At 31.4% G+C, this 23,232-nt stretch overlaps 1 protein-coding gene across 5 annotated transcripts in view; it reads left to right on the top strand.

Annotated features, from left to right (window-relative positions):
- The window catches only part of FANCL (FA complementation group L), a 65,067-nt gene that overhangs the window by 954 nt on the left and 40,881 nt on the right, over nt 1–23,232 (top strand). For 4 of the 5 annotated variants that reach the window (XM_081156365.1, XM_081156363.1, XM_081156366.1 and 1 more), the window contains exons 2-7: nt 4,085–4,143; nt 5,577–5,637; nt 8,103–8,159; nt 10,684–10,784; nt 16,456–16,552; nt 21,720–21,788. In XM_081156365.1, coding sequence (XP_081012491.1) covers nt 4,085–4,143; nt 5,577–5,637; nt 8,103–8,159; nt 10,684–10,784; nt 16,456–16,552; nt 21,720–21,788 — 444 coding nt within the window. Of the gene's footprint in view, nt 1–4,084; nt 4,144–5,576; nt 5,638–6,922; nt 7,000–8,102; nt 8,160–10,683; nt 10,785–16,455; nt 16,553–21,719; nt 21,789–23,232 lie in introns of those variants that run through there. The other variant, XM_081156364.1, reaches the window with a different exon arrangement.

Raw genomic sequence — 23,232 nt, 5'->3', positions numbered from 1 at the left:
TATTCTCATTTCATAGTTGAATAAATCAAGGCATGGGAAATGGAGAGGTTTTAAGTTTCTTGTCCATGATCGCAACAGACCCCCTTAAACTCAGGCTGATTCCACGCCTGGATTTTCCCCCCTCTGTATTTGCACCAAGATACCTTAGGTCAGAATTTTGAGTATAGACTTTTGTTCCCTGACCATTACAGTCAACATCGTGCCCCCTCCCCAGAACACATACTCTTTCAGGATTGGGGCTATATCCTAGGAATCACCATATGTTTCGAAGACTTCATTTTTTGTGTGCAGTTCTTTAAACATAACCTCTCAAAAATATTGAGTGAATTATCAAAATCACTTGCTAAATGAAACTTTTACCTATCCCTAAGAATGTTAGGTGCTGAACAGTTTGAGATTAAGTTGCATACGTAGTGCCCTTTTATTCCTAAATACTCCAGGTATATTTCATGAGAACAGTGACACACACATACACAACCAATCTAATAACCATTTACATTTAATATGATTATTGGTATGGTTGGGTTTAAATCTAATATCCTGAATATTTTCTCTTTATTCCATGTGTTATTTATTTTTTATCTTTTTCCTATCTTTCTGTAATTTACATTGTTGTTGGTTTTTTATAATTGCACTTATCTCTTCTGTCAGCTTACTAGCTTTTCTTTTTCCCTAGGTAGTTGCTTTAGGGTTTATAGTATACATTTTAAACCTTTCATGGTTTACCTTAAAGTAATATTAAGATTCCATTTTATACACACTGTTTGTCAGCTATATTATTTTTGTCTCTCTTGTTTAGTGGTTGCTCTAGGGTTTAACTTACCATCTACTTTCAATTCTACCACTTCTCTTATAGTATAAGAATCTTACATCAACATACTTCTATTTGTCATTTCCTGGCTTTTGTGCTATTGTTGTCATATATTTTATTTCTATTTATCTTGTAACCCTCCAAATAGACTGTTATTAATTTTCTCTTAAACAGTCAATTCTTTTTTATCAATAGACATTTTTTAAGAACAGTTTTAGAGTTATGCAAAAATTGAGCAAATGGCACAGAGAGTTCCCATATACCATCCCCTTCCCCACACAAACACAGTTTGTCCTATTTTATTAACATCTTACATTAGTATGGTACATTCGTTACAATTAATGAACCAATACCATATGTTATTATTAACTCAAGTCCATACTTTATTCAGATTTTCTTAGTTTTTAACCTAATAATTTTTTTCTGTTGCAGGATCCCATCCAAGATACCACTTTATTCTGTCTTACTTTATTTGTTGCTCAAACTGTTCCAGCTTTGGCACTGTCAGTTATCCTTTAAAGAGACTTCTAAAAACAAGAAAAGATGCCTTTATATTTACTTGTACACTGACTGTTTCTGGTATTTTTTGTTGTATACCAGATTTCCACCTCATTTCATTTTCTATCTTCCTGAGGTTCTTCCTTTAATATTTCACACAGTGCGTGTCTGCTGCTGATTCTTTCAGCTGCTTCATGTCTGAAAAATTGATTGGGCTTTTGAAAGATACTTTCACTGGGTATAAGATGCTAGGTTGACTTTTTTTCTTTTAGTGCTTTAAAAGATGTTCATTGTGTTGAATTATTTTCTATGAGACCTCTTTCTTCTTATCTTTTTCTCTGTGAATAGTGTGTTATTTTTCCTTTGGCTGCTTTTAAGATTTTTCTCTTTGTCATTGGTTTCTGTCAATTTGATAATGATGTACCTTGGTGTAGTTTTCTTCATATATTTTCTCCATAGAATTTGTGCACTTACCCCCCAGATCCGTGAGACTATTTTCATTTAATTTGGAAATAATTCAGCCATTATTTCTTCAGTATTTTGTTTTGTTTTCCCCTCTCTCTCACCTGTATTATAGACTCCAAATACATGCATATTAAGCCAATTTAAGTTGTTGTATAATTCGTTGATGGTCTGTTCTTTTTTTTTTAACAGTCTCTCTGTTTTTTTGGTGGGCTTTTTTTTGGATGTTCTATTTCTATGGTTCAGGTACACGAATATCTTCTTTTGCAAGATTTAATCAGCTGTTAATACCATCTAGGATATTTTTCATTTCAGACATTGCATTTTTTATCTATTAAATTTATGTCTTTCTTTATATCTTTCCTGTGTCTGTTTAGCATACTTATGCTTTCCTCAACTTTGAATATATGTAATATTATAACTGTTTAAACATTTTTAAAGCAGTTCTTTCTGCCATTTTTATATTTATTTGTCTTGATTTCTCTTTTTGTTATGAATCTTATTGTCCTGCTTCTCTGCCTACCTGGTATATTTTGATTGTGCATTGTGCATTCTACCTGTTGTGTGCTAGATATATTTTATTCTCTTAAATATTCTTGAGATTTGTTCTAAGTGGCAGTTAAGTTACTTGGAAATAGTTTGATCTTTTCAGGGTTTGCTTTTAAGCTTTGTTAAGCAGAAACAGAGCAGACGTTAGCCTACACTAATTTGGCTCTGCCAGTAAACACTCTTCTATTTGTTGGCTTTTAAAGTATAAGGTTTTCCAACTGGACAGAACTGGAAAGTGGTCTATATATTTTTTCTACAGGTAATTTGAAAGTTACAGTGTTCTCTGTATTCTGATTTTGCTGAAGACATGAGATTTTTGTGGGTTCTTTTGTTCTTAATATTGATCTATATAGTCTTTTGGAAGGATGTATAGAGAGGATCACATTTAGGCAACTGTCAGTACTTTTGTTTCCTCTAAGCCTGGGAAATCTGCTTCTTGAGAGCAATTAACTAAAAAGAGCTAATTTAGGATATATTTTTTTTAATCAGAAAAGTATGATGGCATGTGACATGACATTTGACCTTTTAAAATGGCTGGATTTTTGCAAATAAGGGACTTTGGAATTTTATTCTTTCAGATAACAGATCAGTAGAGAAGTTTTACTATTTTTCATGTAAATTTTGAATTCCAGATTGTTCTTACACCTATGTGTGGGATGTCTATAAAGTTAGGTTAAAGTTACTACATAATACCTTTTAGTGCTTTAATGAAATAGTGAATTATTGTTACTTGACCTTTTGAAAAGGTCAGTAGTACATTTTGTTTCATTTTTTTAAAGGACATTTAAATGTAATGAAAGTCAGAACTGTAATATTACCATGAAAGTAAAGGTTATGGGGTACATTTAATTGTGTTCCTCTATTTTTGAAACTGCTTTAAGGGAGACTGTGCTCAAATTCTCGTGGTAATTGTTTTTCAAGAATTTTATTACTCTTTTTCATTTTATACTGTTGGAGTAAAAGATTATAATTCTGTTTGTCTTTTTTCTGCTTACCTTTGCTCAGATTTCATGTGTATTATCCTATTTAAGGTACAAAGTTTAAGCTGCTTACTCATTCACTTTCTCAAGAAAGTAAAACTGAATGTATTTCTCAGAAAACAGTTCTTCCTTCCTTAGAAAGACTCTTGAATATACTTGGTATACTTGAATATATAGCTAGTGAATATTTAAATTAAGAGAAGTAACATAATATGTTAGCAGTTTTACTTATTAAATGTCTGCAAGTGTGGGAGAATTAAATACATTCTGATTTATGAAAACATTTCTCTGATATTTGTATGTTTAGATTATTTAAATATATTTTTATTTTATAAAATATAGAAAATTGAAAATATGAAGCCCATAATGTATCACATATTCTTATTTTTACTTATCAATATTTTGGGCTTTTTCTTCTATATTCAAAGCAATTTGAAGGAATTTTCTTTTCAAAAATTTATTTCCTAAGAAATAACATTTAAAAATCTTTTTTATGTCTACATTAACAATTTCTTATAGTTCTTATGGTTCTGTGAGTGACTGTATCTTTGAAAACAATCTCAGTGTTTTGATTTCCCAGTCATTACAAAGTTACTGACAGTTATTTTCTCTCAAATGCAGTATTCTGTTGCTTATATTTTAATAAGTATAAACATTTGGATAAAGTTGATACCTTTTAGAAAGTAAAGTAAACATTGCCTTTTCTATGTGATTCTAAAATTAAGTGAAATTCATAACATTATGTGAAAGATGGAAATTTGAACCTTTTCAATATTTTCCACAGGGAAGAGATTTCCATCTTAGAATATTGTTGCCCGAAGATTTGCAACTGAAGAATGCAAGGTGATGTGGTGTTTTGTTCTATACATGCATCTTTGTGGGATGGGCAGTCAGTTAATCTGGTACAAACTGATTTTAGTCAGTAGAGTTTGGCCTAAAATGCTTATTAGTCATTTCTGATTTTTCCAAGTCAGTGTGCATTTGTAAATGATTTTTCCCTCGTGCTGTAGTACTTTTCAGAGGTGACATATTAATTCTCTAATTTTCTTTTTAATTCAAAGCAGTAAACTGGAGTTGTGTAAATTTCACTAACAAGTATTGAACTGAAGTATAAAGGGAGACTACAAAAGAATTAGAAATAGAAAGCTGTGTTGTGATTAGAAGCGGGAAATGAAAGGTAAAGAGGAATGGAGGATGCTTTCCAAGTTTCTGGCTTAGATCCCAAAGCTAGAGAAGAGAACACTAATGGAGAACTAGAAGAGAAATTGTTTTAAGACGTAGCAGGTGTGAAATATCAAGAGGAGTTATTTAGTAGGTAGTAGTTCTATTGGTGTGGAATTCGAGTGTGAGACTTGGAATTGAGGTGTATGTGGAAGTCACAGTAGGCATGGGGTTTGGGACTCTTGAGTACGGATATACTTCCCAGTGCCTGCATGTATGGGGTGAAAAGAGAAAGCCAATGACATACTCTTGAAGGCATACCACCACTTAAAGGACTGGTAAATAAAGAGTACCTTGGAAGAAGGCTAAGGGTTGACCAGAAAGGTAAGAGGAAAATCTGAAGCCGAACAAAGAGAGACTTAAGGAAGGAGTGATTAACAGTGCTGAGTGTTGCAAAGGGATCGTTTTAGATATGCTTAGGTTTTATGTAGACAGAAGCCAGGTTTATTGGGTTTTAGAGTGGGTAGAAAGGAAATGTAAACAGTATAAACTACTTTAAGAAAAGAAAAAGAGTGGCCAACACTATGAAAACTCAGGCCTCCTACTTCTAGGTAAGTTAAATCTCTTCCTAGAAGAGTTACTTGCCTAGCAATGTTGAGAGCACAGCTGAGGTGATCCAGTAGACAGATGAACATTAACTATCACTAACACAATTAAAAGTCTGTATCCTTTTAGTTATATTACTCTGGAATTTGAAGAAGATTATATTGCTACATATACTTTCTCAAATACAAGTTCTGTATATTATGATCTAAACTGTTGGTTCTATTTAACCTGCCTTGGAGCAGAATCTAGTTCAGTAGAAAACTTTGCTATGTTTAAAAAAGGATGTACTGTTTGCCTATTATTTGCTGATTGCAGCTATTTACATTTTGAAATAAAATTAGTATTGTCAGTTTGAAGGGCTTTTAACTCTATATAAGTGGTAAAAATTTTGTCGTCAGAATTATGTTTGTCATTCTTTTCTATGCTCATGCCTGTTTGTGTTAGCATACATGTAAGCTTTTTCCTATTCTGAACAATGAACACATTATTTTATTCCATTAAAATTTTAGATTACTATGTAGTTGGAAGCTGAGGACAATACTTAGTGGATACCATCAAATAATACAACAGGTAAGTCCTTTGAAAGGTTTATGTTTTAAGCAAGGATAAGAAATTACTAAGTTTACTCTTTTTTAAAGACTTACTTTGCAGAATATTGTAACAAACTAGTTGCTAAATTTTGTAGGCTTCATCTCTATGAAATATTTTAAGGATCTATACATTATATAAAATGTTTTTCTGTCTCAGAATCCTTAGCACATCTACTGTCAGCATTTGTGTTGAAACTGATTTCCATCCTTGAGATTTTAGGGTCTTCAAGTGCATTCACCCTTATCCGGATCCATCACTTTTTGAGTGATTTTTCTGCTAAGACAGAATAGTGGTGGTATGAAAAAATGCCAGGACCCATTTAGGAGTCATAGGATATTTGTGCCCAAAATAGGATTGTGGTTCTAGATTAATAACAGAAAAGGTGTGGAAATCACTTGGGATCATGTATGTGCATATAATAGGAGTAGTTGTAAAGGCTCCATCAGTGAGATACAGGCAGGATTATTTTAGTTACTCTTTTAAAATCATTTTATAACTGGAAGTGTGTACCTTTCAACCACCTTCACCCATTTTGCCCACCCCCTGCACCCAAGTTTAGTTACTGTTAATGTTTAGCTTCCTCTACCTAAAAATTCCTTTAAAGAGTTAAGAAACTTTAAAGCAAAATCACTGTTACTGAAGCAACTGAAAATAATGAAATGCCTCTTGTAGAAAAATAAATTAAGTAGAATTGCATTTCATTTGTATGTTTTTCCCTCCTATATTTTCTCAATCTAAAAGGCAGGTTATTATCTATGATAACTGACAGTGACAGAAATTCACACATAAAGCATCACTGAACCACAAAGAAATAATAGGAGATAAACTATTTGATTTGTAGAATGTAGGCTGTCATTGCTGACAGTATAATTACAGCAGTGTTTTAAGAGGATGTTTAAATTATTTCTGTTTTCTCTCCATTGCCCCCTCCCGATCCCCTATGACTATTTATATTATATATTAAAGTTTAAGAAATGAATCTATTGAGATATTTAAATAGCCTGAAAAAACTTTTTAATAAAGACTAAGTATAATAAGATTTCTGTTTTTCTTCATCAATTCACCAAGAAGGTTCCTAGAAAAAGTCCCAATCTCCTCTCTGCCCTCCAGTTGGTAACGTAGAACCCAGTATTAGTTGAGTCTTTGTTTTATTCCAAAGTCCAGATGAATATTACTATTCTTGCCTTGTATCATTTTTAAGTAGTAAATATGGGTCAGGGGAATCAACAGTCTTTTTCAGTGACGGGCCAGATAGTAAATTTTTCAGGTTTCGTGGACCATAAGATCTCTATTGCAGCCACTCAGCTCTGCCCTGTAGCTCCAAAGCAGCCATGACAAGAGGTAAAAGGAATGACTTCGCTGCATTTCAGTACAAATTCATTTACAAAAGCATGCATTGGCTGAATTTAGCCTCTGGACTGTAGGTTGCAAACCCTGGATATAATTTATTACTCATCTCCACTAAACTAAGGGGTGGGGGGTAGATATTGTACAGAAGAAGGGAAAATCAAAGATTTGTTCTACAAACATGTACCCACTCAAAGCTATGTTAATATGTGAATCATATGTCTCATACATTGCTGAAATATCTTAGGTTATTATTTTTGTATCTAAAGAGAGTGAACAAATTCACATACTGACTTTGCCCAGAACTGTGTGGCTATAGCACAGAGCATCACAAAAAGTAACACAGATACAGTATTTTGACTTCAAGCAGAGAAATGATATAGTTTTATCTAAGAACAATTTCAAATTAGAATTTAAATTTAATTTCTTTTATTATATAGTTATTTTAAGAATGATTTCTAAGAAATGGAATCATGATTCTTAAATATTCATTCTACTTTAGAAGTGGTGGGTTTTTTTTGCCATTTTGTTATATTGGTTTTACCTTATTGAAAGATTGATTCCTTTTGAATTAATGTGGATTAATTGTGAAAGGACAAAAATAATTATTATAGGTGGTCTTTAAGGTCAATAAAAAATAAAAATAGATAGTATTGTTTATAATTATTAATTAATTGCTCTAACTAGTTTTTTTATAGTTGTATAGATTTGCCTGATTTTTATATTTTATGCTCCTATTTTCACGTTCTTCACTCCTATATCACTTACAAAAAATAATGGTGTGGTTTGCTAGATTTGCTAAACTTAATAGTAATCAGTGCTAAAGGACGAGAGGAGTGTGTGAGGTTTTAAGTGAAATTCTTACTCAGTTCAGTATATCTCACCAGAGTAGATTTTTAAGCTTTAATTACTCTTTCAATATGAAATTGGTAGAAATAGTAAAGACAATGACCAATATTCTAATTCTTATACTTTTATGCTATAGATATAGCTAATATTTTTTTCACATTCACAGGGACCTGTATTTTATTTCAGTTTCAGTGACTGGAATATTCATTGTACAAGTGAAATTAATTGGAAATGTTATTTTGATCTAGAGAATGAAGCACTCTCCTGATCTAATGAGCTTTATGATGGAGTTGAAAATGGTTTTGGTAAGCATTTGTTTTCTAACACTGTTACCATATCCTGTAAGTCTTGATTGTTTTTGTACTTCCCGTATGTTTTTTATCTTACTGTGAAAATCTTGGTTTCTGCTGTTAACATAGTTATTATTTTTGGCCTATCGATTATTTAATTTTGAAGAAACAATCGTTGATTAAAACCAAAACTATTAAGTTAATTTCTGAGTCACAATATTCTCCTCAGCACATTTGTTACTGCAATTCTAAATAAAATGAGATCCTATTTTTTAGCTTTCTAAATAAATTATGGACAGTGTTGGTTATATTATTACACAATTATGACAGTGTACCTAGAAATAGAATAATTATTAGTTCATTTGTTGGGGTGTGTTGTCAGTAATAGGGTTCCTATAATATAATCACTGATGAAAGTATTGATACCCAAATGAAATCAGTAGTTACTGAATTTGTCAGGAAATTCTGTAAATCTCCCATAGAATTTCCTAGTAATAATTGGGCATATGGTAGGTGTTCTGTATATATTTAATAAATGAACAATTACCCATATTTTAAAAAACTGTGTGAGGTGTAGGCTATTTTATTCCCATTTTAGAGCTAAGTCATTAACTGCCTTAGGCCTCAATACTAGGAAATGTTCAAGTTAAATGTACTAGGATTTAAAACCTGTGTGTGTAAAGCTTGTGTTCTTCCTTCTATATACCTTTGCCTCCTTCTTTGTAAAGAATGCTTTGTTTCTCTGACTTTTCCTTTTTTCCTGTTATGCTTCTAGAATAGGAGTAACTTGTCTGACCTAAGGTAGAAGGCAGAGTTTACAAATACCATAAATTTAGGATTAAAATACATTTTTATTATTATCCAAGTTTCTTTTTATTTTCAATATTTGTGGGTAGCAGTAATTAATATTTCTGAATAAAAATAGAAATTTCAAAGAAAATACTGTATAGCTGTTATAAATACAGGAACTATACTGACTTATTTATTTTTTTAGAAACAGAGGATAATCTTCATAATACAGATTTATTTTTATGGACCAGCAGGCTAATTACAGATATGAGGTATTTAGTTTGTAAAAAAGGCAATATTTTCCTTGTCTTCTAGGAGCTTACCTTCTAATTAAATCCAAATTGATATTCTGGGCTTTACAAATCTGGTTTCACAGAGTTTTCTAATTTTAATTTTATTTTTTAAATCATAAAACAAATTTAGAACTTTATTAAAGTACTTTCAGCTAATAGTAGTTCTGATTTTGAAATACTGTTTTGTAAAATCTGTTTCTTTCTAGTGTTACCTTAATTTGATAGTATCCTATCCATGTTGAAAAAGAAAAAGGTATAAGGGCTAATAGATTAAACATATACTTAAAGGGTTAAATTTTATACCTTTTATTAGGGTTACATTTACCAGAAACATTTATAATTTTTGTGTTTGTTTCCACATGGCTTTGTTAGTTATAGTATCCGATTTTTTTTTAAATTTTATTTGTTTAGTTTTTACAATACCATTTGATAATCCAGGCCATATGAACATCTATATAAATTGTAGATACTTTTATTTTTACTTTCCAAATAAGATATTTGTCTAGGATAGCACCTTTGAAGTAATTGGTAATTTTTGGCCTCAGCAATTCTAGTGATTTTTGTATTGCTTCTTTAAATGTAATTTTAGCCCTGCTGGCATGGCTCAGAGGTTGAGCATCGACCTGTGATCCAGGAGATTGCTGTTTGATTCCTGGTCAGGGCGCACCCAGGTTGCAAGCTCGATCCCCAGTCTGGGTGTGCAGGAAGCAGCCTATCCATGATGACTCTCTCATCATTGATGTTTCTCTCTCTCTCTCCCTCTCTCTCTCTCCATTCCTCTCTGAAATAAAGTTATATTTAAAAAATAAATAAAATATAATAAAATAAAAACGTAATTTCAGTTTTGTTTGGGGGAACATAAACCGTCTTAAAGATATCATAACGTGAGCCTAGTAGAAAAAGAAACTATGATCTAATCAGATGGCAAAACACTTAGACTTACCTGGTCTCGGATTTACATAGAATGAAAAAAGAAATTAGCAGGTATTTATTGTGATAATGAAAGGTTTTTGTTTATAAGGTGATTCATAATGGTGTACAAATATATCAGTTTAGGCAATGTACTTAGAGTTCAGGCTTTTCTTTAAAGGTACATGTTTCTTTCTATCAAACTTTATGTTCACAGGAGTAGTAAGATAGTGGTGAAGCCTTGGGGATGAGTATTTTTTTTTTAACTTTTTTCATCTTTGATAGATGTCATAGTCTAGGAGAATATTAAAGTCTTACGGTTGAAGGTATAATAATTGACATTTTTATATGATCTTCAGTGCAATCTTTTAACTTTTTCATGTGTCTTTTTTGATGAGAAATGGAAAGAGTTGGTTGGATTTTCTGTAAAAACAATGGATACTTTAGTTAGGCACAAAGAAGATTATGAAATTGTGTTGTGTAATCAGGTGCTAACATTTCATTGTCTAGCATTCCTTAGCCAATTCAAGTTTTTTTCTTTTAAACAGGAAGTTGCTTTAAAGAATAAAGAAGAGATACATGCACTACCTCCTCCTCCCCAATTCTACTCAAGCCTTATTGAAGAGATAGGAATTCTTGGTTGGGATAAGTATGTCTATTTTAAAATATGTTTTAGAAATGCCTTTTTTTTACACATTTCAATGAGATGTTCAGCAATTTATTTTATACCTGTTTTTAGTTGAACTGTTTCAAGGCATTGATGACATGGATCATGTCATTTTTTGGATGTAAAGTGATAGAATAGAGAAAAATCATTTTGACTTATTTTCAGGTGCTTCAATGTTAAGACCTTAGTTTTTAAAATAGTTAAGAATGTAGGAAGGCATTGGAAAGGGAAGAGGAAATCTTCTAGTTTTATTTCTGTTAAATGGAGATACTTGTTTATACTAAATTAATTCGAATAACTAGACAAGGACATTGATTATGCTCATCAGCTGTATCACCTTCGTCAAGTAACATAACCTACCTGAGCCACATTTTCTTCATTTTCAGTTGAAACTAATAATACTTAATAATAAGTGTTGAAAAGAAACATGTTATGTGACTCAAATAATCCCTGTGTCAAGTAGATATAAAGTTGTTGAGATACTACTTTACCCCAAAATGTTAGACTGTATATGAGTTTTACAGAGTTTTAATTTGTGTTATGATTTAATTATAACCAGTAATAACTTTTGTTATATAACACAAAAGGACATAGATGCTAATAATATGATTTTCATTCTAAAGTACCTTTATAAATAGTGTTTTTTCCTCATTCATATCCAAACCACTGAATAACTGCAGGTTATCTAATAGTGAAAATATTGTTTTTTTCTAAATTTGTAATGTGTTGATAGTATCTAATTTAAATAGAATTTGCATTCAGCTGTTTAGAACATGCATGTGAAGCAATAAATATGAACCAGTCTCACAAAAGCTTCTCCATGTTCATTTAATACATAGAGCATTGGCATATTCATTGAAGTATAAAACTTTTTATGTTCCTTATAAAAAAGCAAAAACTTACATGAAAAGGAGCAGTGTGAGAGTTTCAGGAAAGGTGAGGTCCTTTTGGGCTACAGATAATTTAAGAAGGTTCTTAGATGAGGTGGGTTTGGGGATAAGCTTGGAAGGAATATAGAGAGCCTTAAAAGGGAGGGATTGGTAAAGGCAAGGCTATAATGATGGAAATGGACAATTCATTTTTGGATTTTGGAGTAAATAAGTTGCTCACATAAGAGGATTAATATCAGGGCCAGACTGAAGGGTCTTGACTGCTAGGCTGAGGGTTCTTTATACCCAGGTAATGGGGACTCATTGAGTACTTTTAGCAAGGCGTTGATATGGTTAAAAAGATACTTAGGAAGATTAATTTAGTCATGGAAGGCAGGATAGGTTGGTGTACAGAAGAGACAGGAAGTAAAGGCACCAATTAGGGAGGTTGTTTTTTGAAATGTGGGTTTGAAGTATTAATGCTTAAACTTGAGAGTAGTGGTAAAAATGGAAATTTTGATGCTTTATTAAACCATGAAGGTCTCAGTTTGCCGTTCGATGTTATTACTATATAAATATATCTAGATATTTAAAGAACGAAAAATTATATGACTTAGGCTGTTGGTCAAAATAGGTACAGTATTTCAAGAGATAAAGCTCATTCCTTTTGCTGCTCGGTACTGATAACATTCATCCACTAACAAGAACAAAAACCTTCCTAAAGCAACTAATATCCTTTTTAAATGTTTATAAAACTTAACTGTCAAGTTTAGTGCCATTTTGCTTATTGCAAGCATACTTGCAAAGAAATGCAGCAGATTACAAATACAAAGTAAAATGCCAAAGGTATATTTTATTTCTTTAGATTTTATATTTGTGTTGTTATATTTTTAGTCAAATTTTGAATATGCCTAGCTAAGTAATAATACCCAAACTCCTTCTAGATATAAATTTTAAATGTGATTTCATAACATTAAAAAAATTTGAGCTTTCCAATGAGGGAAGTTTTCTAAATATATTAAGTGAATTATTTATCTTATTTAAATGAGTACAATTAATCCATATTGTTTAAATCAAGATACCCACTGTAACAATAAAGCAGAACATTTGAAATAGACTTTTTTAAGACTGATTTTTAAATTACTTGTAAGAGCTTATCACTATTTTATTTTCCCCATTAATATCTTTTTTATAGACCAGACTCTAAGATTTTCTTTTCTATTGTGAATAGATAGAAATATGTTCTTTTAGTTAAGATATAGGTTAAGCTACTATTAGCAAAGAGAACCCCAAATCCTCACTATTTCAAACAGGATAGAATTTTATTCATCTCTCATTAACAGTTCAGAGGTGTGCAGATGATCAAGAGTGAGTCCAGGTGGCTCTGTTCCACAAGGTCATCCAAGAACCCACGTTTCTTTCATTTGTTTCGCAACCATCTACTGTGACTGCATTGGTCAGTAGCTAGTATAGTAGCTACTAGTCTCTGGTGGCTATTGGTGTTTATATTTATATCTATATATTTATATTTAAACTAAATTAAAATGTCAGTGTCTATACTAACTATATTTTAAGTCCCACATCACCAGTGGCTGCTGTTTTGGACGGTGCAGATGTAGAGTACCTCCATCACTGCAGAACTTGCCAGTCGTCAGAGCTGCTCTGAGAGTTGTTCTTGTCTGTATGGTCTTTGCTGGCTCATATTGGCCTATCTCAGATCTAGTCTAAAGGAAGGGAGAGTGAGAGGGCACTGGAGAGGAGAAGGCACAGTTTTGTTAATAAACATGATCCAAAAGATGCACATATCAATCATTTTTGTTTGCAGTCCATTGGCCAAAATTTAGTGATACGCAGATATGCAGGGGCAGCTAGGAAGGGTTGCTAGCTGGATGGAGTGTACCTGCTAAAACTCGGTGTAGTCGGGGGTGCTGTAGAGGCAGGGGTTCTATTGCCAAAAGGAAGAAGGTGAGAGGAAATACTAGGAGACATGTGGCAGTCTAGGTCACATGTAATCAAAGTGTTAATAATCATAATGAGGTTTCTCCCTGTCCCCGAAACAAAGTAGACAGAAACCAACATGGGTAAAATGTTTAATTTTAAATGACTAGGCTGAGATTAACCTAAAATTATAAATGTTTTTACTGTTTTATTTGACTTCTTAAAGTTTAATAAAATTAATCTTACCATTTTGACTGCAAGGCCATGTTTTGAGCATGACATTTTCTCTAATGTATTATCTCCATGTCTTAAACTGTGTGGAAAGATGATAATCTTTGTTTGTGTGACTGGAAACAAAAGACTAGAACTTTTGTTTATTTCTGTCTAATTTTTTAGATGTTCAGTAATGATTTTGAACATCTGGATAAGGAGCAGCAATGTGAAGTATGAAAAGTACTAGTTGGTGATTTGTTTCTATTCTCTTCCCACCCTTCTTGTTCTCTTTTTGTGTATATTCACCATGGTTATAAGGCTTAGAAAGAAGAGCAGGAGAGTTTTCCCACACCGTTTCTTATCCCCAGTCTTATTCTTTGAGACAAACACTCTGAAATATTCATGCTTGCAACTTCCATATTTTTTAATAATATGCCTATGTTCAATATTGCTTGATTTATTAGTTTTAGGAATTACATACTGATTACTATAATTAGAAAGGATTTAGCTCCTACACTACCACCTCTCTCCCTTCTTTACTGTTCTTTTTTCTTCAATTAGGGTTAATATTTGTTAAACTTCTTTCATGTCCATTCAATTAATGATATGTATTCTTTTACCTTCAAATTAGCAGTTAGAAATTTTAGTGTTCCTAATCTTTCCTTCTCATCTCTTCCCCCTTTTTACCTCTCAATTTTTGTCATCTTTTGCAATGGTCAAATATATTTACATTAGTATTTGTAGCTGTAATTCTTTTAGCATTGTCTATTGCTGGGTTTTTAAAATTGTAATTAGTAAGCAGTTTGATTTTTTTATGACTACATAAATACTTTTCATTGAAAAGTTAATGGTAGAACAATTACAATTTTAACGTAGCTTCATTGTTTATAATTTAGGTTAAATTTTCTTCTTTACTTTTTGGTTTCTTATTTTTTTAAAAGTATTCCCTGAATTTCTCCTCATATATGTCATACCCTCTGTTCTGTAGACTGACTGACTTTTTTTTTGCCAGCTCTCTCTCTCCTGGAACCTTCTTTTTCTGTCTTCCGTGTTTTGTCAGCTAATGTTCTTCAAACCTATTTTTATTTTTATAAAGTTTGTCGAAAATTTGCTTTAGTTGATGCTATTTTCTTCTTGCTCTTTTTGTAATTGTGGGGTTGTGGTTTTTTTTTCATTTTTTAGTGAGTGGATATAAACGCATGTGCTTATATCAGCATCTTGAATCTGCAGTGTTAATGTTTTCAAAGAGTTAGGTGCCTGTATATCTGAACTTAGAGTTGTATTGATAAAATGTGTGATAAAGTCTCATGTTCTAAATATTTTGGGGGAGGGGGTTTGAGATGTTTACAGATATAACTGAAAGAAATTAATTATTAAACATTTTTATATAAAATCATTGATATTTTTATGTAAATAAACATTTTTTTCTGGAATAAGATTACTTTTGTTTTCTGAAACTTTTTATATAGATTTTGATAAACATTTCTTCTGTTGATAAAGGTTGTTTTATCTTTTAGTCTGTTGTTGAAGATATGTGTCTTTTTCAGACTTAGATCTATTTTCCATTACAAACAGTGTTCCACAACTTTATTGCCCAGCATTTTTTTTTTTTGAAATTGACCCACTTTTACTATTATACCTAGCCAGTGACTAAACAGCATATAGTGATGTTAAAAAAATGTTTCCTGGGTTAGAAGGCTAATGTTAGTTCTGAACTCTAAATGGGTCTTACCATCAGTCTGGGTGATAAGTTGTGCAATACTCTTAGGCTACTTTTTTATCTTTACAAGAGAATAGTATTGTAAAAATGTCAAAAAATATCCACATGCCCAGTTCACTAGTAAATATACTACTAAATTTGAACATTTTTGGCAGTAGCTTATGCTACTCAAGGGACCATAGTTTTACAGAATGATGTATTTCAAAGGGTATTGGTTTCCGTTGTAGAAAATTCATGCATTTAGAGCAACTTAAAGCCAAAACAACTGTGCTTGTGCTATATGTTTAAAATATTAGTCATCTTGAATGCATGCCCAGGTTAAGTGTCAGAAGCTATATATCGCACAAAAAGAAAATTTATTGTTAGGAGACCAGGCTGTACCTGTGCTTATACAGCATTTTCCTTGGAGCATCAATTTGAGTATATGAACTAATATCAGCGAGATTTTTGTACAGTAACATTATTGATAATAAAGGAAAAGTTCATCGCGGAGAAAACAAATAAAGGAAGCATAAAAGTCTCATACTGTATGAAACTACAGAAATGGATCAAAGAGTTTGACAGGAAGTTTAATGTGTACATAAGTAGAGGCTGACAGGAACATGCTGTGTGTGCCAAAGGTTCCAGTGATGGAAAACCGAAACATAGTGCTCACTGACCACAGCATGAGCCTTGACATACATTGTAAATAATCCAGAGATCTATGACTGCATTAAGCACTAGGCTGGTGTATTAACGGCAGTAAATCTATATAGCAGCATAAAGGGCTGGCATGCAGAAATCCTTCTGATTAATTTTGTAGTGGATTAATAGGAATATAGCATATATTTTCATTTCTAATCCTACCATTCTTTCCCCCTCCCTCCAGTCCTGCCCTCCCCAGTGTGATCATTTATTCTCTTCTACTCACCAGACTTGTATATGCGGATTCTTGCTTCAGTACCATCAAGTTAAAAGCTGAAGATGCTTCTGGTAGAGAGCATCTAATCACTCTCAAGTTGAAGGCAAAGGTATGTGCTTTGTTAAACTGTTATTGTGGTCAGGAAATACTCTGTGAAATGACCTCTATAAATGTTTTCAATGTAATGAGGTGCCAGCTGCTTCTAAAAAATATACATATGGTACTTTAAAAAATTATTTTGGAAAGCCTTTTCAAAAATTATTTTGAAAAGAAAATTCACCAGGTTTTCAAAAGCCTAGATATAATTTCATGTCACTATTTTAATTCAAATCTGATAAAAATATAGACTTCATAAAAAGGAAGTATTGCAATAAGATTCAGCAGCCTCAAAGCACCAACATGTTATTTTTGTAACATCCAATATTGAAAAGAGTTGGAAGTTACCACTCTCCCAAGTAAAGTTCTACTGAAGGTCTTTTGTCTTCAACTCTTACTCTGAATTACCTTTCTAGTTATTTCTGACCCACTCCTGACCTCCACCCAAAAACAGACACACACATATGCATATTTTTTATTGTTTGTTTTGGCTGAATTTTTTTTTACTTTTGTTATTTTAAAATTTTGCCTCTATAGGGCCTTTACAGGCTAGATATCTGTAACTACTCATTAATTTATTGGCACAAAACATAGCTGTTTCATCTTTATTTTTTAGTTCTAGATTGGGAATTTTGAGAAATAAGTACAATAAGGAAGTACAGCATATTAATCATTTATTTAGTAATCACTAGGGAAACATTAGAATTTGAGAAAACCAGTACATCTCTTTTTTTTATTGTTCCCAGGAGTCATCAATCAACTCTATTTCAGAAGATTGTAGTGATGAAAAGATCAATTGTGTTTGTCCTTTTAAAAATGTGCCTGGCATTTAAGCTTTCCATGAGAGAGAATTAATATATAAAGCTGTGCTGGGTGACACAGAAAAGTTGGTATCTTACAATGCCTCTGTATCAGGCAAGTTGAGAAATTACTCCTTCTCTCTTTCTCACACACAGAATGTTTAGGTATAATTTTAAGACTCATGTGAGAAGTGCTAAAAAAATTAGCGTACTAGAAATCTTATTTGTAAAAGAAGTTACATGGATATTTTCGTTTAAAAAAATTATTTTCCCTTTAAATTTTTTAAGGTGTGCTTTCTTTAAGAACAGGGAGAAATCTTCCTTTATCTTTCCAAAGGTCACATACTGCCAGTGGCAAAAGTTCTGTCATTTCCTTCAAAGCTTTATTTGTTTATAATTTGTACATTGATAAAAAATTATTGGCTGCTATGAAGACCAAAATGAAAGATTTTAAATATATCCTGTCTTGATTCTGGTTTAATACCCTAATTTTTGCAAGCATTTCTAGTTATTGAAGAGATAATTCTTTAAGCCTACACTACCTATATCTATACCTTCAAGATTTTATTATTAATTCCAGTTAATAATGTTATTGGTAGTATTGAGAGTGAGGATGTACTAGTCTGTTCACTTTTTCTTATGTCTTCACAAGGTAGATAAGCTGACACTTTTAATATTTCTCTGGAGAATGTTTCTAAATGTCAGTTTTTGCAGTATTGATAGCTGTGAAGCACTATCATGGATGCCCTGGCAAGAGAGAAGAGAGCTTTATTTGAGTTGGGAAGAAGTTAGAAAGAAAAAAATGTTTGTTTCTTTTCTTTTTGAAAGGACAGAGTGGAACTGAATGAATCTTATGTTGGTGTGATTTACTAAAGTCTTTAATTGTCCATTTAGTTTAGTTTTCATAGAGGCAGACCCAAGTTCTCTTTTACATGTGATAATTTATTTTCTAGGAATATTTGGGTCTCCTATTGTCAATTAAAAGTAGTGATAGCTGAAACTGTGTTAAAGGACATAATGCAAAATCTTAATCCAAATTAAATTTTAAATAAAGGGTCAAGCTGATTTTTTTTTAACAAACTTAAAGCAGACTTATTTTTGTAAATTTATAAACCTGTTTTTATATATTGTAAAGAAATTCATTAGTTTAAGTATTTTTTTAATATTCCAGGGTTTACTCTAAATATACACGTATATAGATTAACATATACAATATCCGAAACCTGAAACACCAGTTAGAAAGAATCTATACACCCCTATGTTCATAGCAGCACACTTTACAATAGTATAAGTATTTTTATTCTGGTATATATACTTTCAATTCTGCTTAAAGAAAACAGTACCAGCATTGACTAGACACCCACTATTAAAAATAAATATATAAATCAAAAAGAAATGTGATAAGGGAAACAGTTAAAATTTGTTGTTTTTATAGGTGTATTTTTATGCATTACTTATAATATATCCTGAACCATGGGATGTAATTATCATTTCTCCTTGAAAAAAGTAGCGTAGGCCTTCTCAGTTTTGGCCAAGATCAGAACTACTTGAAAAACAACTCACAGATGTGTATCAGAGGCTGAGCACTCTGTCTCTGATGGCCGATTTGTAATCCTCAATTTGTATATATTCACTTGGGGAGCCTCTTAGATGATCCAGTCACAGGACAGTTTGGGTTAAAATTTTTCTTAGAACTATATTAGAGTCTAAATATATTGCATGTGACAAAAATATATACTTTTATAATTTTATAATTGTATTATTTTATAGTTACTTAATTGAATGGTTTCAAGTGAATTTTTAAACTATATTTTAATTTAAAATAATTACTGTACTTATTTTTCAATTAATATCCTTTATGTGGAGCTTTTATCGTCAATTACACTTCTACAAAGACACTTTTGGCAATTAGTCTCTGGTGATTTTATGTATACCTATATTACTTACTGAAACTGTCTGAATTTTGGTAGTTATTTTACAATATTATTTTTAGTTGTTCATGTTGTAGTTAGTACTACAATACAAATGATTCTGAATATGAATATCTAGGATACTGCTTCATAATTCATGTTAAATTATCCACAGGTATATAAATTTGTGCTTTTTAGGTTCTGTGCAGTTATGTAAAATTTATTACATAAATAAAATAGATCTTAAATGTGAATGTAATTAACATATACTATATATATATATATATATATATATATATATATATATATATATATGCATTAACTTATCATAGATATATAGTAAAGCAACCTACAAATAGATCAGTCTGGTTTATGTTTATATGTTTGCATAATTACACATAAAATATATTTAAAAGATATTTATCTCAGAAACTATCCTACATTTATATATGTGGGATCATATTATTTTTTTTATAACTTGCTTTTTTGTTCAACTATTAGGTCTCTATGTCAGTACATATGTACCATTTACTGTACTGAGTCCTACTTAAATATAAGATCATATTCTCTTCTAACATAATGAGTTGTATGTACTTAATGACTTCTAAAGTCATAGGTACTTTACTTGGGTTATCTACTCTGAATACAGTAAACACTTCATTAACTTCATACTCTTACTCACATTGATGATTTGTTTAAGTTAGAGAGTTGATATTGTTCATTGTCAGCATCAGTGGGAGATAAATAGCATGTCAAAGCAGACTAAATACTCCATTTTTGATCCATGGAGGTTTCAAGTGTGCATTATTAGTTTTATGGAATGTTAACATTTTAGAGGGAAAAGAGATTTTATAACACTTTTAGTTAAGTTTCATCATTTTTACTTATAAAACAGAAGTTTACTGACTTGTCCAAGATCACACAAATTAGTTAGCAGCCTGAAAACCAGCGAAAGCTCAAGTCTCTGGCTGCAGTCACTATGAGATAATCACATGACTTATAAAAATGGCATACAAATTGTTGTTCCAGTGATTGCAGCAGATACATTCTTAAATACATCATCTGATATTTTAATTGTTTGAAATAGAGCTCCCTCCTTAATTTCAGCCTGGCCTTTCTTCATTTTTTCCAAATTAGAGCCTACTTATATTTTTATATAGGTTTCTGTGTATTTGCCTTTGTGTTACCAGTTCTACATAGCCAGATACCATTAGTCAGAATCTGCGATAAGTTTCTCAAGAGATCATTATAACTAAATGTTAATTCATTTCAGAGCATTGACTTCAGTCGGCTGATGTTTTTTAAATACTATAGTGATAATTTTTGCCCCTTTTTGCTTTATTCAGCAAAGTAGTGAAAAATAAGCTGAAAAAAGTGAGTCTAAAACTTATTTTAAACATTTTGTCAAATGAGAGAAATGAGTTTTCCTAAAGCTAATTTTCTTTTAGTAAATTTAGCTTTTTAATGGACAGAAATGAGTATTTTTTAAATTACATGCAACTAAAAATCGAGAATTGCCTTTTAGAGGAACCATGTAGTATAATTTTCTAATAACAAAATTGACTTTAAGAAAAACTGCATTTTGTCTTTGTTGACTTAAAAACCTGATTTGTCCTAATGACTATCACTTTTTGTATAAAACTGTTGAGGAATTGATTTTCTGTTTATCAGCCATGAAAATGTTTTCTGGCTTAAAACTATTACTTTTGTTTCTCCTTAATAAAGAAGGCATTTTATTGTTTGTTTTTTATTTATCTTCTTATTGAAAGTAATTGCTTAATTGTGGAAAATACTTTTAAAAAAAATATATGTATTGATTTCAAAGAGAGGAAGGGGGAGGGAAAGAGAGAGATAGAAACATCAGTGATGAGAGAGTCATTGATCCATTGCCTCTTGCGGAAGAACTCCCCCCACTGGGGATCCAGTCTGCAATCCAGGCATGTGCCCTGACTGGAAATCAAACCTCAATCTTCTGGATCATAGGTCGATGCTCAACTGATAAGGCACACTGGCCCGGCTAGAAAATACTTTTTATAATGGATAATTGTTTGTATTTTTGTGTATTTCTTGATTCTGATACTGCCTCTTTATAATAACTGAGGCTCTTTGAGATTAAATTTTAGATAGGAAACTAATACCAATTAGTTTGATCTTTTATTTTATTTATAGGTAAGAAACTGAGGTGCAGTTTGGTTTACCCCTCAAATCACATTAGCAGCTGACCTACCACTGACCTTATTCATTCCTCTTTTCTCAAAACTGACTGCATTGTTACCCCCAAATCACCAAACTTTGTACCTCTTCAGCATAACTTTACTAATCAGTTCTTGACATCTCTATAAGAGTAGAATTAAAATATTTATATATAATACATTTGCATTTATACTTTTGCTAATCAGTTTTTCTAAAGTACCTCATATGAAATTGTCACACAGAAGTAAAAAGAACCTATTTTTTTGCTTTTACATAGTACCCTGCAGAATCACCAGATTGCTTTGTGGATTTTCCTGTTTCATTTTCTGTTTCCTGGACACCACAGGTACATTCTTAAATTTATTTTAAGTAGCTAAAAAAGCATATTCTATTTATTTATAAATGGCCATTATAGGTTGTAGAGTGATTTTTCTTTTCGTTTTCTTTAAGCATTTGTTTATAAACAGCACTTCTAGAGTGCTTCTTTCATATTTCCTAGTAGTTAATGTTCATTTTTCTCTCTGAACACACACACACACACACACACACACCCCATTCAGCCTTTTGATCTTTATGCTTCAGTTTAGGTAAACATGAAGGAGCTCTGTTGACAGAAATTTTGCTTTAAATTTAAATTCTAAAGGACTCTTAAAAAGCAGTGAGCAGTAAGTGGAAAATTAGGTGAAATTTTTCAGATTGCTAAAACTTTTAACATTGATGGCATAATATCAAATAATCTTTGTCAAAGGAGAATGAGCTATGACTTAAGCTATAAACCTTGCCATTTCAACTCAGTTTTTATTGTTTTAAAGTGTTTCTCCTTCATTCATCCTTGAACTTAGACAATTTTCTTTTTGTATGTGCTTTGAACTTTGAATAAAGAATATAGGAGGTTCTTTCTCTTGCTCTTGTCAGTTGAATTTCTCAATACACTGGTGGTATGTAACAAAATAGTGTATTTAGAAGTGCATTATATAGTTATAAAATGGTCTGATTATCAGTAGTACCATCATCAACATTTTGTGTGTAATTTCTAAAGATCTGGCAGAATAGTAGCAGTTAGGTTCAAAGAACAATCTAATGATGGTGGGCATGGTCCTTCTTTCACCTGTAAATTGTTTTCACTGGTAAATTGTGTCAGTTGAAAGCAAATAGAATGTTTCTATTCTTATGCAAAGAGAAAAAAATTCTTAGTGACATTTTACAAATATTTTCTAAGTAGAGGCTTTCTATCTTTTTTTTTTATGAAATTTTGATAGGTTCAAGTGAAAATGTATGCTTATATTTTATAATACAGTTATATAAAGTAATTGTCCTGTATATGAAGTTTTTTGAAAAAAGCCTAACAGGATTTAAATAGTCTTGTGAAGGCTCAAATGTCATTTTAATCATACATATATATTCAAAAATTATTTTTCTCATTTTCTACTTTAAAAACAAACAAAATCTCCTTTCAATAGAAAGAGAAAAAAGCAAAATAAAGGATAGGAAAAATCATGTGACTTGCTCTTGGTATTCTGTTATATATTATAAATATATAAGAAATACTGTTGATTTTTTTTAAAAAAGAATTGGAATTATGTGTAAATTGTATAGCTTTCCTTTTTTAAAAAATATACATTGTCTCTTTGGCTCTATAAGCTTAGTCTTTGTTTTATATGAGATAAGGAGATAACATTATACTTAGATTGTATTACTCTTTCCAGATATGCTCTCCCTAAATTATACTGTAATACTTATCAAAACCCAAGGTTGAAGAATATGTTTCTGATGTGTCTTAGTTTTGTTTT

Source organism: Miniopterus schreibersii (assembly GCF_964146895.1).
Source record: "Miniopterus schreibersii genome assembly, chromosome: 13".
Lineage (NCBI taxonomy): Eukaryota > Metazoa > Chordata > Mammalia > Chiroptera > Miniopteridae > Miniopterus > Miniopterus schreibersii.
The sequence above is the reverse complement of the archived record's forward strand: the minus strand, read 5'-3'. Positions and strand labels throughout refer to the sequence as shown.